Below are 15,801 nucleotides of genomic sequence, written 5' to 3'. Positions count from 1 at the left end.
ATGCTCAAAGTTCTAGTTTAGCAGTAAACAGGGATGGTTGGACTTGACGATCTCAAAGGTCTTTTCCAATCAAGCGATTCTATGATTTGAGAACTCTGTGAGGACCAAGCAGAACCAGGGAATTGCTTCCAAAGACAGAAGAAAGTCATAAAGAAAGATGAGGTGGCGCATATAAAGAAAGAACTTACTTGCGTACGCTGGGCTCTGAATTAATTACAACCTTGCAGGAGGAGAGCTGGTGGTTATCAAGGACACTTTGACAAAGACATCAGAGCGCAGCGGTGGTGAAAAATGCTTCATTTCAGTAGAAGGACAAAGAAAATGACAGGGAAAACACCAAGGGATCGACCACAGCAGCGGTGTCCTCACTAAATATAGCCTGGCGTTTGGTGTCCTAAACGATGCAGTGGGAGAAGGAGCTTGTTGGAGGGGAGGTCAACGTGGAGAGGGAGAGAAATGGGGCTGGGATTTGAGGCTCAAAAGGGTTTAATAAGATGAAAAGCAGCGTAAGAATAACGGAGAGCCTGGTAAAAGCTTGTTCCTCACAGATGGGAACCAGGATGGACTAGACTGGACAACCTTGATGGCATCAAACACCTCTGTTTCTAAACTGGTTTATTCAGAAATGCAAAATATCTCACTTCATGTGAAGCTTTTTTAACCAGCTTTTCATTCTGCAGCCACTGCCCAGATTCAGTTGTGGGTTTTTGAATTCAGGATAAGAGCAGAAGCTGGAATCTTCAAGTTCTTTCTGCTCTTGAATTGCTATTTTCCATTCCATCAATTTGCAGGCTCTCCTCATTACAGAAACGAGCTTGGACTTCGTCTGTCCTGGTGACAATGTGTGGGATGAATGCATGTGTGATGGATCAGAAATGAGGCCATTGCTGTCTTTCCTGGTCTTTATGGAAGAAAAACATTCTAGCTGAAGATTGTCCTCCTCTAGGCTGGGAAATAGTTCTGCGTTGGGGCAACAATCTCTTCTGGTGGGTCTGAAGTGCAAAGTCTCCACCGGCTCCACCAACCCCACAGCCTGAAGAGTTTGTAGCAGAATCCTACAGTGTAATGGGAGGTGCTCCAGCAAAAACTCTTCCTTCAGAGAAGAACGTAGGTGTTGAACTTTCGTTCCAGCCATGAAGATGACCCAAGGGCTGGAGCTCCTCCTGTATGAGGCCAGGCTGAGAGATTTGGGCTTGTTCAGCCTGGAGAAGAGAAGGATCTAGGGAGACCTTTAGAGCAGCTTCCAGGATTGAAAGGGGCTCCAGGAAAACAGAGGAGGGTCTTTTTCCAAAGGCCTGGAGTGACAGGACGAGGAGAATTTGCTTTAAATTGGAAGGGGAAAGAGTTAGATAAGATATTAGGAAGAAATTCTTCACAATGAGGGTGGGGAGGCCCTGAGCAGTGGTGGCTGCCCCATCCCTGGAGGGGTTCAAGGCCAGGCTGGATGGGGCTTGGAGCCCCTGATCCCGTGGGAGGTGTCCCTGCCCATGACAGGGGTGGAACTGGATGGGCTTTGAGATCTCTTCCAACCCAAGCCATTCCATGATTCTGTGATTCTTTCACTTTGTTCAGAGTATTAAGAGGTGTTGCTGGCACTTTGGCTTAATGAGTTGTTTTATTTTACTTCGAGACTTTTCTTGTGTGCCCGCAGGAACCGTGTTGAGATGTGTAGGGTCAGCCCTTCAAGGATACTGCGGTTTTAGTGTTGGAGAGGTTAATGCTGGTCCATTTGCTTTTCATTTGCTGGTGTGGAAACTGCTCAGTTGACATGTGAAGCCCCATCCTTAATTGTGATTTAACTCGGTTTTGTAGGCAAGTGAAAAATGATACAGAGTAATCATGCACTCCAGGAGTTCGTTGAAGAGAATGTAGGTCATTGCCTGCCAGGGAGAGGAGTGGTTTGCTTTCTTGCCTCTCCAAGAGGAGAGATGGTGGGATTCTATCCTGAAGATCAGCCTTTCTTCAGGTGTGCATCTCAGGCTTCTACAAACAAGACTGCGGTCGCGTGGCTTTGGGTGCTGAGTCAAGGACACCATGAAAACATGGGGAAAAGGGTCCAGACCTTAGCAGGAAAGTTTTAGCAGTGGTAGGAGTCAAAATGCTGACCTTGAGTGCTCTACAGCAATCGCTCAGTCCCATACTTTATTGATCCAGCTTCTGAGTCACCCTTGTCTGAGTGATGAGCATCATTGCACGGTCCAGCCCATCTTCAACCTCCCAAACCATCCTAAACCAAGTTGGATGGGGCTTTGAGCAGCTTGGTCCAGTGGGAGGTGTCCCTGCCCATGGGACACATCTCTTCTAGGCAGGGGGTTGGAACTGGATGATCTTTAAGGTCCCTTCCAACCCAACCCATTCTATGATTCTCACTTAACGTCTTGTGGGATTTCTTTTGCGCAGAGCAAAAAGGAAAATAACATTTCTCCTCAAAATATCTTTGTTGCTTTTCTTCAGAGCCTTGTCTTGACCTTCTCAGGTCACTTCCACTTCTGTCCTTCCGGTGATGTCTTCTTTTGGAGGTATGGCCACCTTCTCTTCTGAGAACTCTATTTAATGACTCAGATCTTTTTCTAGGGTTTCCTTTGCAGGCCCTTTTGCATGAGCGTGGTCCAAGACAAACCCAAAAAAGCTTTTGAGGAGAAAGGTTGACAATGAGAATGACACCGGAATGGGATTTGCTTGGTTCCCATCTTTCTTCTTCTGCCTTATTTACAAAATAGAGATGAAGATATTTCCTTGCTCTCCCCGCCTCGGCTGTTTTGATGTTGAGGTGCTCCACTTGCCCACACACAAGCACCCAACATAGTACAAATCCAGCCTCAGCTGAGGCCTTGGGGTGTGACTACGTGAAATAAATAGGAGTTATTAATATGATTAGACCAGATCTGGTGTTCCCTGAAGGAGTCTCGTGGCTGGTTTGGAGAGCGAGCTACAGAAATGAGGCCGCTGGTGCCGCATTGGTTCTCATTCTGTGTCCTGTTTTGAGGCTCCCCGCACCCAAACTCTTCTCTCCCTGGATTTTACAGGACGCCTACTCTGAAATCGCCTACCTTTTTGCTGAGTTCTTCCGAGACCTTGACATCGTCCCGTCTGACATCATCGCCGGCCTGGTTCTTCTGCGCCAACGGCAGCGGGCCAAGCGCAACGCCGTGCTGGATGAGGTGGGTGGAGGGCACGGAGCCTGTGGGCATCTCCCTTGGCTTCTGACTTACCTGCTGCTCTCGGGACTCAACATGGGAAAAGGGATGAGGCTGCCCACCTTGTTGTTGATGGGTGATTGCCAGTCGTTGAGCTCTAAAATAAAAATACTGGCTTCTTAGCAGCTTTTTCCGAGGCTCTCAAGGGGCCCAGATGACATTGAGTCAAGCTGGTGAAACCCATCATCTCTTCTAGGCAGGTGAAACACGCAGATTTAGCTCTTGACCCCAAATTTCTCTGGCTGCAGATGAGGCTTTGAGCAACCCAATCCAGCAGCAGGAGATCTGAACTGGATGGGCTTTGAGTTCCCTTCCAACCCAAACCGTTCCATGATTCTATGTTTAGATATAAGGAAGGAATTCTACCCTGTGAAGATGGGGAGGCCCTGGCCCAGGTTGCCCAGAGCAGTGGTGGCTGCCCCATCCCTGGAGGAGTTCAGGGTCAGGTTGGATGGAGTTTGGAGACCCTTATGGAGTGGATGGAGTTTGGAGACCCTTGTGGAGTGGGAAGTGTCCCTGCCCATGGCAGCGGGTGGAGCTGGATGGGCTTTGAGGTCCCTTCCAACCCAAACTGTTCCATGATTCCTTGAAAGTCAATGGGAAGGTTCGTCCTCCTTCCGTAGTGATGTGGAGAAGACTCCAGCATCTGGATAAATGAGGAGGAACTTCAAGGAAAAATTCCTAAATTCCCAAACCATTATTGATATTGAGATTTGTGGATTGTCAGCCCCATAGAAAATTAGTTGGTGGGTTTTCCACATAGAGGAGGGATTCAGACAGCAGCGATCAGATCGGACTAGATCAGCTGGAGCTGAAGAGACCAGGTAGGATCTTGACCCCAGTTACCAAGCGCTTTGTTTGACGAGTGTAGGTTTTGTCTTGGTGTCACAAAGAAGAATTTTCCTGTGTGTTTGTGACTTACAGGCAAACAATGACATTTTAGCCTTTCTGTCTGGGATGCCGGTGACCAGGAACACCAAGTATCTGGATCTGAAGAACGCGGTAAGTCACTCAACTGAGACCTTGCAGACTCCACTGTGCTTCCCCGGGTAGCCTGCTTGGGTTTCTTTCTCAGTGGTTTCTCTTCTGCCTTCGTGCCCCTCTCTGGAAGAGTAAAAAATATTAAAGATTAGTATAACAGAATACAATTAACGTGACATGACGCGAGAAGGCTCCAGAGAGACCTTAGAGCAGCCTGAAAGGGGCTCCAGGAAAGCTGGAGAGGGATAGGACTAGGGGAAGGGTTTTGAGCTGCAAGAGGGGAGATGGAGGTGAGATCCTGGGGAGAAATGTTTTCCTATGAGGGTGGGGAGGCCCTGGCCCAGGTTGCCCAGAGCAGGGGTGGCTGCCCCATCCCTGGAGGGGTTCAAGGCCAGGTTGGATGGGGCTTGGAGCCCCTGATCCAGAGGGAGGTGTCCCTGCCCATGGTAGGGGTGGATCTGGATGAGCTTTGGAGTCCCTTCCAACCCAAACCATCCCATGATTCTACCACCGCTTGCTGTCTGGAGGAGTTTTGTTTTCAAATCACTTTTAAAGCATTCTCTGTCTCCATCCTTCGCTGCGTGAGAAGTGATAGTGTTTCCACTCAGCTGGGGGAAGGCAATGGGAGGTTTCTCCAAAGCCAGAGAGGTATCCAGCAGTGTCGTGCCAAGCCGAGCTCTTTATGGAAGTGGGATGGAAGCTCAAGCTCCACCAGGGGAGGTTCAGGCTGGACAGCAGGAAAAAACGTTTCACAGAAAGGGTCACTGGGCAGTGTCCGAGGCTGCCCAGGGAGGGGGTTGAGTCCCCTTCCCTGGAGGGGTTTAAGGGCCGGGTGGACGAGGTGCTGAGGGACATGGGTTAGTGATTGATGGAAATGGTTGGACTCGATGATCCAGTGGGTCTCTTCCAACCTGGTGATTCTTGTCTCTTCCAGCAAGAGATGCAGCGGTACAAGGAGGTCTGTTACTACATGCTCTTCGCGCTGGCTGCCTACGGGTGGCCCATCTACCTGATGAGGAAACCCACGTGTGGACTCTGTCGCCTGGCCAGATCCTGCTCGTGAGTGACCATCCTACCTTCTCTTCTTGCCTTTTCCCTTCTGTTTCCTCCAGATTTAGAGGCTCCCATCCTTTCATCGCTTCAGGACTGAATTGTCTGAGACGGTTGCTTCCAGCTGCCGTAACGTTGTCATCACATTCTCTTTAGGCCTGAGCTTTTTTTTTCACTCACAGGCATTTAGCTGTTGATAAATGAACCTATTAGAAGGATTCTCCTTCCTTTTGAGTATTTTTGTTTGTGAAGCGCCTCGTAAAGAAGGCAAAGAAATCTGCGCCGCTATTTTTATTCTGGAAGGCTTCGAGACCTGCTTTCTTTTCCGTTATAAACAGATGTAGGTGTCAGTAAACGCTGCTTTGTGTTGGAGCAATGTAGGACTGAGCTATGAAGCGTTGGATGCTTTGAGATCCCAGCCCCACCATGCACTGATTCCTTGGGAACTGGTTGCACTGTAGCTCTCTCTGGTGCTCAGAAGGAAAACTACAGCTGATCCTGGTGTCTTTTTGGTGCTGGAACTTGATTTGCCTGCTGGTTTGTGCAAGAGCTCCTACTCGTGAAGGAAATCATGGCCATTGAGATGTGGCAAACAGGATCTGCCTTTCCCTTCTCCCTAGGAATTCCGTTCTAAAGCCGATTTCTTCCACGTTCTTTGTTCCCTCAAAGCTGGTTTTCCCTCCGCAGGTGTTGCTGCCTCTGTCCTTCGCGTCCCCGCTACGCACCCAGCGTCACCATCGAAGAGGACAATTGCTGTGGCTGCAACGCCATCGCCATCCGGCGCCACTTTTTGGATGAGAACATGACCTCGGTGGACATTGTCTACACATCTTGCCACGATGCAGTAAGGAGAATCCGCAATCTTCTTCATATTTGGGGCGTGCTCCTAAGGTTCTTTACGTGCTTCGTAGAATCATGGAATGATTTGGGTTGGAAGGGATCTCAAATCCCATCCAGTCCCACCCCTGCCATGGGCAGGGACACCTCCCACTGGATCAGGGGCTCCAAGCTCCATCCGACCTGGCCTTGAACCCCTCCAGGGATGGGGCAGCCACCACTGCTCTGGGAAACCTGGGCTGGTGCCTCCTCATCCTCATAGAGAAGAATTTCTTCCTCATGTCTCATCTAAATCTTCCCCCTTCCAATTTAAAGCCATTCCCTATTGTCCTGTCCCTGCCCTCCCTGATCCAGAGCCCCTCCCCAGCTTTCCTGGAGCCCCTTTCAGCCCTGGAACCTACTCTAAGGTCTCCCCCCAACCTTCTCCAGGCTGAACAACTCCAACTCTCAGAGCCTGTCCTCATAGCAGAGGTTCTCCAGCCCTCAGATCATCTCTGTGGTCTCCTCTGGACTCGTTCCAGCACTTCCATGTCCTTCTTATGTTCGGGGTCCCAGAACTGGACACAGGGCTCCAGGTGGGATCTCATGAGTGCAGAAGAGAGGGGAAGGTGAAGTACAACAAAGGAAACTTAAGCCTTTTTCTGACCCTGGAGCTCCCCATCCCATCCCTCCATCAGGAAATACTGGCACTTGCAGAATATTTGAAATATTTGTCAGTAAAGGCTGCCCAGGGAGCGGGTTGAGTCCCCTTCCCTGGAGGGGTTTAAGGGCCGGGTGGCCGAGGTGCTGAGGGACACGGGCTAGTGATTGATGGGAACGGTTGGACTCGATGATCCCGTGGGTCTCTTCCAACCTGGTGATTCTATGATTCAACCAGAAATCAGAGGAGCACTGACCCCAAGGAGTGACCTGTCAGGCTGCTCCGTTTCCTTTCCCCTGAGCAGGAGAATCGTGAAACAGGAACATCTCACCTGATGGTTACAGTGGTGGATCTTTTCCAGGTTTATGAAACGCCGTTCTACGTGGCCGTGGACCATGACAAGAAGAAGGTGGTCATCAGCATCCGAGGGACTCTGTCTCCAAAAGTAAGTGCAGTCTGAAGTAGCCTCACGTTCCCTTGGTCACCCTTTCAGAAGAGTCCAAGACCTCCTTGACTCACACTTGGTGTGTGATTTCCTGAAACATGGTGATGCTTCTCCTCCAGGATGCCCTGACTGACCTAACTGGAGATGCAGAGCGACTTCCAGTCGAGGGTCACCATGGCACGTGGCTGGGACACAAGGTGGGTAAAAGAACAGAAACCAAACCCAACGCCAACCCAAAACTTCACTTCTTTTTCTAATGCTTTGACTTTTTACTTATAGGCCAAAATAAAGTGGTGTTTGTGTTGCAGGGTGCTCCATCGTTGCACTGAAATGGCTTTGAGATGTTAAAATCCTCAGCTCGAACGGTTCAAATTGCTCTGTAATTAAACACCGCGTACAATTAGTAAAACACAAACCATAAAGGCATCTGTGGAGACCTTGAACAAAGGGGTTGGAAGGAATGGAGCGGCTGCTGGAAAAGCTGCTGCTCGTGGAGAGATCATAGAATCACAGAATCACCAGGTTGGAAGAGACCATCGGATCATTGAGTCCAACCGTTCAGTGTTGCTGATCATCCAGTTGCATCACATCAGAGTGGGGCATTGAGCTCGTAATTCCTCGGAAGCCATGAGGTGGAGCTCCTGCTTCATTCCTTGATGTTCAAAACTTCTTCTCAATGTGTTGATGCTTTTCTTGTGGCAGTAGAGCACTGGTAGGTGGTAGATCTCTGCGTACTCAGATGGTGAGCTGGATATGGGACTGATAAAGAAGTGGTTGCAAAAGAAAGAAGGAATTGAAGGTGATTCTGCCCCTGTGATCCACTCGGTGAGACCTGCCGGGAGCCCTGCGTCCAGTGCTGGATCCTCAGCACAGGGAGGACACGGAGCTGCTGGAGCGAGTGCAGAGGAGGCCATGGAGATGATCCGAGGGCTGGAGAACCTCCTGTGTGGGAGAGACTGAGAGGGTTGGGGTGGTTGAGCCTGGAGAAGAGAAGACTGCGGGGAGACCTTAGGGCAGCTTCCAGGAGTGAAAGGGGCTCCAGGAAAGCTGGGGAGGGACTCTGGGTGAAGAAATGCAGGGATAGGATGAGGGGAAGGGTTTGGAGCTGCAAGAGGGGAGATGGAGATGAGATCTGGGGGAGAAATGTTTTGCTGTGAGGGTGGGGAGGTCCTGCCCCAGGTTGCCCAGAGCAGGGGTGGCTGCCCCATCCCTGGAGGGGTTCAAGGCCAGGTTGGATAAATCTTAGTTACAGCTATGGGTTTTTTTCCCCAAAAATAGCTCCAAGACCTCATATCTATTTGACCGGTGGCTTTCAGAGCAACGCGTGCAATCAAGGCAGCTCGTGTAGACATGAAGAGGTTTCGTTTGGAGCATGGCTGATGGCCACCGCATGGGTGGAGATGAGAGGCCACAACAGCCTGTGGGAGAGAATCAGCAAGAAGAGAAATCAAACAACTTACCGGGAGCTCCTGAGCAGCACGGTGCTTTCCTCCAAATTGAATGTGTTAGCCAGACACTTCATTTATTCTTGTATTTAAGTTGACTACCAAACATTAAAAATGCATTAGGAGAGACATCTTAAAGTTCTCTTCCCTCGAAGAGGCTCCCTCAGGAATCAGCAGTACGTTCTTATTTGGAGATTAATAGTGATAATAAGCTAAGATAAAGCTTTATTTCTGTACTAGCGACAATCCGAAGGGAAATAAAACAAAGGCCAAGTAAAAATTCCATCTAGAGCAGAGGGAATAATCTGATCACAGCTCATACAAGTCATAGAGCACAGGATGGGTTGGGTTGGAAGGGACCTCAAAGCCCATCTAGTTCCAACCCCAGGGACACCTCCCACTGGGTCAGGGGCTCCAAGCCCCATCCAACCTGGCCTTGAACCCCTCCAGGGATTGGGCAGCCACCCCTGCTCTGGGCAACCTGGACCAGGGCCTCCCCACCCTCACAAAAAAACATTTCTCCCCAGGATCTCATCTCCATCCCCTCTATTGCAGCTCCAAACCCTTCCCCTCGTCCTATCCCTGCAAACCCTGATCCAGAGCCCCATCCCAGCTTTCCTGGAGCCCCTCTCAGCCCTGGAAGCTGCTCTAAGGTCTCCCTGCAGCCTTCTCTTCTCCAGGATGAACAACCCCAATTCTCTTAACCTGACCTTGGATGGGAGATGCTCCAGCCCTCAGATCATCTCCATGGTCTCCTCTGGACCCAACAAATCCATGTCCTCCTTATGCTGGGGATTCCAGAACTGCATTTGAGACTCCAGCGCTTCCATGATATTAAAATCTCTCTTTATTAGAATATACTTTAATTATAAAAAATACAGCTCTAGGGCTGCCTAGCGGCCCGTTAGTGCCTTCGCTGCAGATTTAGGTCGTGCTTTTCAAAAATAGAACCCCAAATTCCCGTTAGAAATGTATGGAAGTCGTCTGCCACTCACTCCTCATTAGAGTTGGGAATGGAGGCTCTTCTGAACATCAGCATGGAACGTCATGGCATCTCCTTTCTGATCCTAGGGGTAGCGTTACCGATGTCCTATTTACAAGCTCAGCAGGACCCGTTGCGTTCTCCTCTCCGCTTTCAGCAGTCAAAGTGGTTCTGATGGGGTGTTTGATATTGAGGACTTAAAAAAAGCATGAAAAGGTGGATTTTTTTGAGATGGCCGTGAATTCTTTTATGTCTCTGACATCAAGCAATGCTCAATGATGTTTGCTTTGTACTTAAAACTGGTTCCAGGTAGAGATGTGATGGAAAATAGCCAAGGAGAGCGTCTTCTCTGGGCTTTGGCCAGCCCAGGCAGTGTGGATTATTGGAGATCTGCAACGAGAAGCAGCCGATTGCTGTTTATCCACGTTCACTCTGGACAACATCACTGGGTTTTGGGCTTGCTTACCACCGAATTAAACTGTAATAAAGGAATAAATGATAGGAATGGTTGGACTCGATGATCCGGTGGGTCTCTTCCAACCTGGTGATTCTATGATTCTATAAACCAAGAGTTTGAGCCACAGACCAGATTCTGGTTGCGAATCCAACTGCCTTTGTAATTCTTACGTAGAGGGAGAAACGCTCTCCAGCAGAGAGGTTGAAAGCTGAGAACCAGCCTCTCAAGTTGATTCCCAGCTTCCAGCTCAACTTCTAGTGAAGAAAACTCTGTTAATAAGTTATGACTCACATCCTCTAACAGCTCAATCCCCTTCATAGCACGGAACGCAAAGGTTGTTTCTCCATCCAAATGCTGGTCCCAGTGTCTGCTGAGCTACTAACCACCCAGCCTGGTGGTTTGGAACCAGGTTGGGTTGTGCTGGTGGGTTTTTATTCCCTAGATTTCACAGAATCATAGAGTCACCAGGTTGGAAAAGACCCACCGGATCATCAAGTCCAACCATTCCTTATCAATCACTAATTTCGCGCTGTGAGCGCAGGAATAGGACCATTGGGGATTAATTTAAGAGCTGTCGTTACTCCTAAACAGTTGGTGGTGTGATCAGTGAGCCAAGACTTGTGCCTAATGAAGTTTCTTCGTAGACGTGGAGTGGAGTCAGCGTTGTCTCCTCACGCTGACTCAAGCTGTGTGGACTGAGCTCCAACGTGCTGTCTTCTCCATGCTTGGATCAGGGCTGATGTGCAACCGTATGCATCCTGTTCTGTCTGTCTGTCCCTCAGGGAATGGTGCTCTCTGCTGAGTACATCAAGAAGAAGTTGGAGCAAGAAATGGTGCTTTCTCAAGCTTTCGGACGAGACTTGGTGAGTGTTTGTTTTCTTCTGTCTTTGCAGAAGGCGAGAATTCCCCAAAACACTCCACATCCTTGAATCTGTTGTACTAATTTCTCCAGTCTTGGAGTCGTGGAATGGTTTGGGTTGGAAGGGACCTCAAAGCCCGGCCAGTTCCACCCCTGCCATGGGCAGGGACACCTCCCACGGGATCAGGGGCTCCAAGCCCCATCCAACCTAGCCTGGAACCCCTCCAGGGATGGGGCAGCCACCCCTGCTCTGGGCAGCCTGGGCCAGGGCCTCCCTGCCCTCATCATGGAGAATTTTGTCCTAAGATCTCATCTACATCTTCCCCCTTCCAATTTAAGGCCATTCTCCCTCATCCTGTCACTCCAGGCTCTTGTACAAAGTCCCTCCCCAGCTTTCCTGGAGCTCCTTTCAGTCCTGGAAGCCGCTCTAAGGTCTCCCCACAGCCTTCTCTTCTCCAGGATCAACAACCCCAACTCTCTCAGCCTGGATTCCTTCAATTCTGCTCCTTCTGGATTGCCAGGCAGGCAAGTCGTTACCCCAGGGCTTTTTGATTTGAAACCACCAGCTCTGCAGAGCTCCTGATTTCTTCTTTTTTTTCTTCCAGCAAAGTAAGGCGAGAAGCCCCATTTGGTGGCAACGCAGGGTAGGGAACATTGAAAACAAATCAACAGGAACTAAAATCTCGTCTCTATGGAGATTCTCTTTAGAGATAGTCATGGGATGCCTTGCTAACTGCTTTTTTTGTGCACATTCCTCGTGGTTGAGAGCTGTAGGAGAGCCCAGGAGAGATCTTACGGAGCAGCCAACCTTCCTTGATCTGTCAGTAAAGCCCGGGTGATGTCCCACTTGGGAAGAGAACTTGTGCCTAGTTCCCTGGTGTCACCCAACACTATAGACCAGTATAATAAATGAGGTCTATAAAGCCTTAATTCTCCACCAGCCTTCACCTCGCTGGCTTTAACAGTGGGTGGTGGCCTAGAGGTGGTGGTAAGAAGGAAAACAACATAAAGATCTCTCATTCTTGGGGCCTGGGCTTACCTTCTATGTGTATTTTCTCAAGTCCAGGGATAACTTGGGGCCACCTGGATTCTCTTTCCTTGTTTAAAGCCCACAGGATGCTGGAAGAGCTTTGCAGAAAAACAAGACTGAAACTTTGAGACCTTCAGATGTTGTTTCAGTGAACTTCTAGCTTCTGAGCTGCACCGGGCGCTCCAGCCTGAAGAACAAGACCAGCACAAACCATTAGAGACCAGTTTTGTCTCTGGGTTGCTTGGAGCAGTTCCCAGCTGTTGAGAACAGCTCAACTTGGACTGTTCCACCTCCTAGTGAGGATTTCTGGTTTTCAAGCAGTGGAATTCATGGAAGGAAGAGGTTTCTAGGAGCAAGGAGACCTCAGCTGTGTGAGCCCAGACTTGGATGTTATCAGAAGGATCACGGGAGAGGGAAAAGGCTCACATCAAATCCTAAATAAGTCAAACAGCTTGGGTGTAAATCTTTTTCTTCCTACTTTCTTCTTTAAGGGAGGACCCAATAAGTCTGATGGAGATGGAGGAGGAAATATCAGAAGAGAGTGAATTCTGGGCTTGTGGACTTGTCTGACCTCAATTTCGTTTGGTTTTCCTTTTCAGGGGAGAGGAACAAAGCACTATGGGCTGATTGTGGTGGGTCATTCCCTCGGGGCTGGCACAGCCGCCATCCTGTCCTTCCTCTTGCGTCCCCAGTACCCGTCGTTGAAGTGCTTCGCCTATTCTCCCCCAGGTGGGCTGCTCAGGTAGGTGTCGGGGCAGGAGGACCAGGGAGAGAGAAGTGTTGGAGTGGGGGGGGTGGGAAGTTGTAGCTGGATCAGAACCTATTTGTGATGCTCTGAGGAGCAGGAGAAGACAAATCTCTGCCTTGAGAAGCATGTAGAGAAAGGGGAGGGGCGGTTTATAGGAGCTGAGGGTTGTTGGCATCTTTACTCTGTGTTGTAGGTTGGAGTTGAGGGTATGGCGGAAGATGTTCGCTCTCCAGGATACCATAGGATCATGGAATGGGTTGGGTTGGAAAGGACATCAAAGCCCACCCAGTTCCAACCCCTCCCACTGGATCAGGGGCCCCAAGCCCCATCCAACCTGGCCTTCAACCCCTCCAGGGATGGGGCAGCCACCACTGCTCTGGGCAACCTGGGCTGGTGCCTCCTCACCCTCACGGCAAAACATTTCTCCCCAAGATCTCATCTCCCTCTCCCCTCTTTTGGCTGAAAACCGTTTGTCCGTATCCCCTCCCTGAGCAGGAGCCCCTCCCCAGCTTTCCTGTAGGCACATTTCTTCTGATTTCACCCAGACTGGTGGAAGATGCCAGTTGAGGGGACAGGATGACATTTCCTTCCTCTCTCATTCTAAATTCCGTGTCTAAAATAAGTCAGAGGGCTCATGCTTCTTGGGTACCTGTTATGACCCTTGGCTCTAGGGGGAATCCAAGGTAGCTGCTCAGACGTCTGAAGGTGAATTTCTCCTGCTGTAAATTGGCACAGACCTCCTGGTCACGGTATTTATGTGGCAACCAAACGAAACCATCGCTCCTGACTGTGGCGAAGCGAGATAAGGTCTTTCTGGTCATGACAGACACCATGGGGGGACTTGAAAGCAACTCTGGACTATCAGAAGCTTCTGGTGATCGTTACATCATATTCTAAGAGCAGCTAAGGGTTGCAAACCATCCTGCTGATGAATCTGGACATTAGCGTGCCTTGTTCTGATAATAATCCCTGGGTTTGTGTAGCTGGGGATTAATTGCTCTGCAGAAGGTTTCATGAGTGTTCTAGCTTTTGGTTTGGAGCTTCCACTCCTGAGATCCCTTGATTGCTTGGGCTGTGACAGCTCAGTTGGCTCAGGTCAAGGAGATGCCTTCAACTTCCACACTGCATCGTCTCTGGTTCAACCACGTGGCCTGTGTGGTGACCGGTCCAGAAGATGATCCCGAGGAAGTTGATTGCAGAACCAGAGTGGAAGCCTTAATTCCCTCTTATCTTGGTGCTCAGGTTGCTGCAGAAGGCGGCCGTCTTGGTTCTACGCTGTCTTTATAGAGTAATCTCAGGAGCAGGGAATATCTTCTCCTTCCTTTCTGCTCTCCTGGCCATTCCCAAACCCCTAGGAACCCAACTGGGAGGCACCGAGTTTGAGTGCTTCTTTTTCCAAGCGTATTTATTCCGAGCCATATGCAGGTAAGGATGGAGGAGCTGAGTTTGTATGAGCTGTATTGTTAGAGAATAACGTCGTTGGGGGCACAGGATGTGAATATCAGGCTGTTCTTCAGGCTGTAAGTCCCAAGAGCCTCGAGCAGCTTAGGGTGTGGGGTTTTATGACCCTGGCTCGCTGGTAACGCCTCTGAGACCAGCAGCAAACTGGGAACGAAGGGCAATTTGCTGCTGGTGAAACACTGTTTGCTTCTTCTCGGTCCTGTTTCTCTTCTAGTGAGGATGCCATGGAGTATTCAAAAGAGTTTGTGACTGCGGTCGTGCTTGGCAAAGATCTAGTGCCCAGGCAAGTTGAGAAGCGTCTGCATTTCTTGTTGAGTATCTGCTGGTCTCTACCAAAGTCCCCTGTTGCCTCTCAGAAACATCTGGATCTCATGTGTCTGGTGTCCTCATTTAACTGTCCTTGTGTCCTCCTTACTCATCTTCCTCCTTACCTGTGTCTTCTCCCTGGACACCTACACTGGTGTTCCACCTCTTTATAGGCAGATCCCACCTTGTCTCTCTGTTTGAAACCAAAGAGTGAACCTCCCATCTCTGTGACTGATGTGTCAATGATGTCTTCCCGGTTGCCTGTGTCATCTCGGACCTCTTTACACTCTGCTGTCATCTCATCTTGTATTGTCTGTCCATGAGTACCTCTTCCATTTCATCTCACGTCTCTGAACCAGCTCCCTCATTTCTTGTGTCTTGGCATTTCTCACCTGTTGTCATCTCCTGGGATGTGTTCTGGGGCATTGGACTGAGAGGAGAGCGACCCGGGCTTTGCTTTTGCTTCTTCCCTGTAGCGTGACCTCACATAAACGATGGCATTTCTGTCTGTGCAGTTTAAGTCATAGAATCACCAGGTTGGAAGAGACCCACCGGACCATCGAGTCCAACCATCCCCATCAATCACTAACCCATGTCCCTCAGCACCTCGGCCACCCATCCCTTAAACCCCTCCAGGGAAGGGGACTCAACCCCCTCCCTGGGCAGCCTCGGACACTGCCCAATCACCCTTGCCAGGAAAGATTTTTTCCTGCTGTCCAGCCTGACCCTCCCCTGGTGGAGCTTGAGGCCATTCCCTCTCGTTCCTTGCGAGAAGAGCCCAGCTCCCTCCTCTCAGGTAGTTGCAGAGAGCAATGAGGTCTCCCCTCAGCCTCCTCTTCTCCAGGCTGAACCCCCCCAGCTCTCTCAGCCGCTCCTCTTCTTCTCCAGCCCCTTCCCCAGCTCCGTTCTCTTCTCTGCACTCGCTCCAGAGCCTCAACATCCTTCTGGTGGGGAGGGGCCCAGCACTGACCCCAGGATTCGAGGAGCGCTCTCCCCAGGGCCGAGGCCAGAGGGAGAAGAACCTCCCTGGCCCTGCTGGCCACGCCGGGTCTGATCCAAGCCCAGATGCCCTTGGCCTTCTTGGCCCCCTGGGCCCCTGCTGGCTCCTGTTCAGTGGGCAAGAAAGTATTCAGTAGAGAGAAAGTACTAAATGGGGTGGAATATGCCTTTTGGGATCCAATATGGCAAAAATCTTGTCCATCCTGCGTGGCCACCTTCAGTGGGGTCATAGCTCTGCGCCAGCTTTCCAATTTATCAGTTCTGTATCATCCTATACGTGTTCCTTGCTCGCTTGTTCCTGTGATTGCATCATCTCCCTCCTTATCTCTTCATTGACCTCATGTCTGTGTTCACCAATCCCATT

The 15,801-nt window shown here is 50.1% G+C and overlaps 1 protein-coding gene across 3 annotated transcripts in view; it reads left to right on the top strand.

Moving 5' to 3' along the window:
- Positions 1-15,801, top strand: part of DAGLA (diacylglycerol lipase alpha) — a 54,532-nt gene that overhangs the window by 27,027 nt on the left and 11,704 nt on the right. For all 3 annotated transcript variants that reach the window (XM_069857221.1, XM_069857219.1, XM_069857220.1), the window contains 9 exons: positions 3,027-3,161; positions 4,122-4,199; positions 5,113-5,237; positions 5,916-6,072; positions 7,067-7,150; positions 7,270-7,347; positions 10,817-10,897; positions 12,523-12,665; positions 14,347-14,415. In XM_069857221.1, the coding sequence (XP_069713322.1) occupies positions 3,027-3,161; positions 4,122-4,199; positions 5,113-5,237; positions 5,916-6,072; positions 7,067-7,150; positions 7,270-7,347; positions 10,817-10,897; positions 12,523-12,665; positions 14,347-14,415 (950 nt within the window). The remainder of the gene's footprint in view (positions 1-3,026; positions 3,162-4,121; positions 4,200-5,112; positions 5,238-5,915; positions 6,073-7,066; positions 7,151-7,269; positions 7,348-10,816; positions 10,898-12,522; positions 12,666-14,346; positions 14,416-15,801) is intronic.

The sequence above is a fragment of the Phaenicophaeus curvirostris genome, chromosome 5 (genome assembly GCF_032191515.1).
Source record: "Phaenicophaeus curvirostris isolate KB17595 chromosome 5, BPBGC_Pcur_1.0, whole genome shotgun sequence".
Taxonomy (NCBI): Eukaryota; Metazoa; Chordata; class Aves; order Cuculiformes; family Cuculidae; genus Phaenicophaeus; species Phaenicophaeus curvirostris.
Note: the sequence above shows the minus strand (reverse complement) of the source record. Positions and strands in the feature narration are given on the sequence as shown.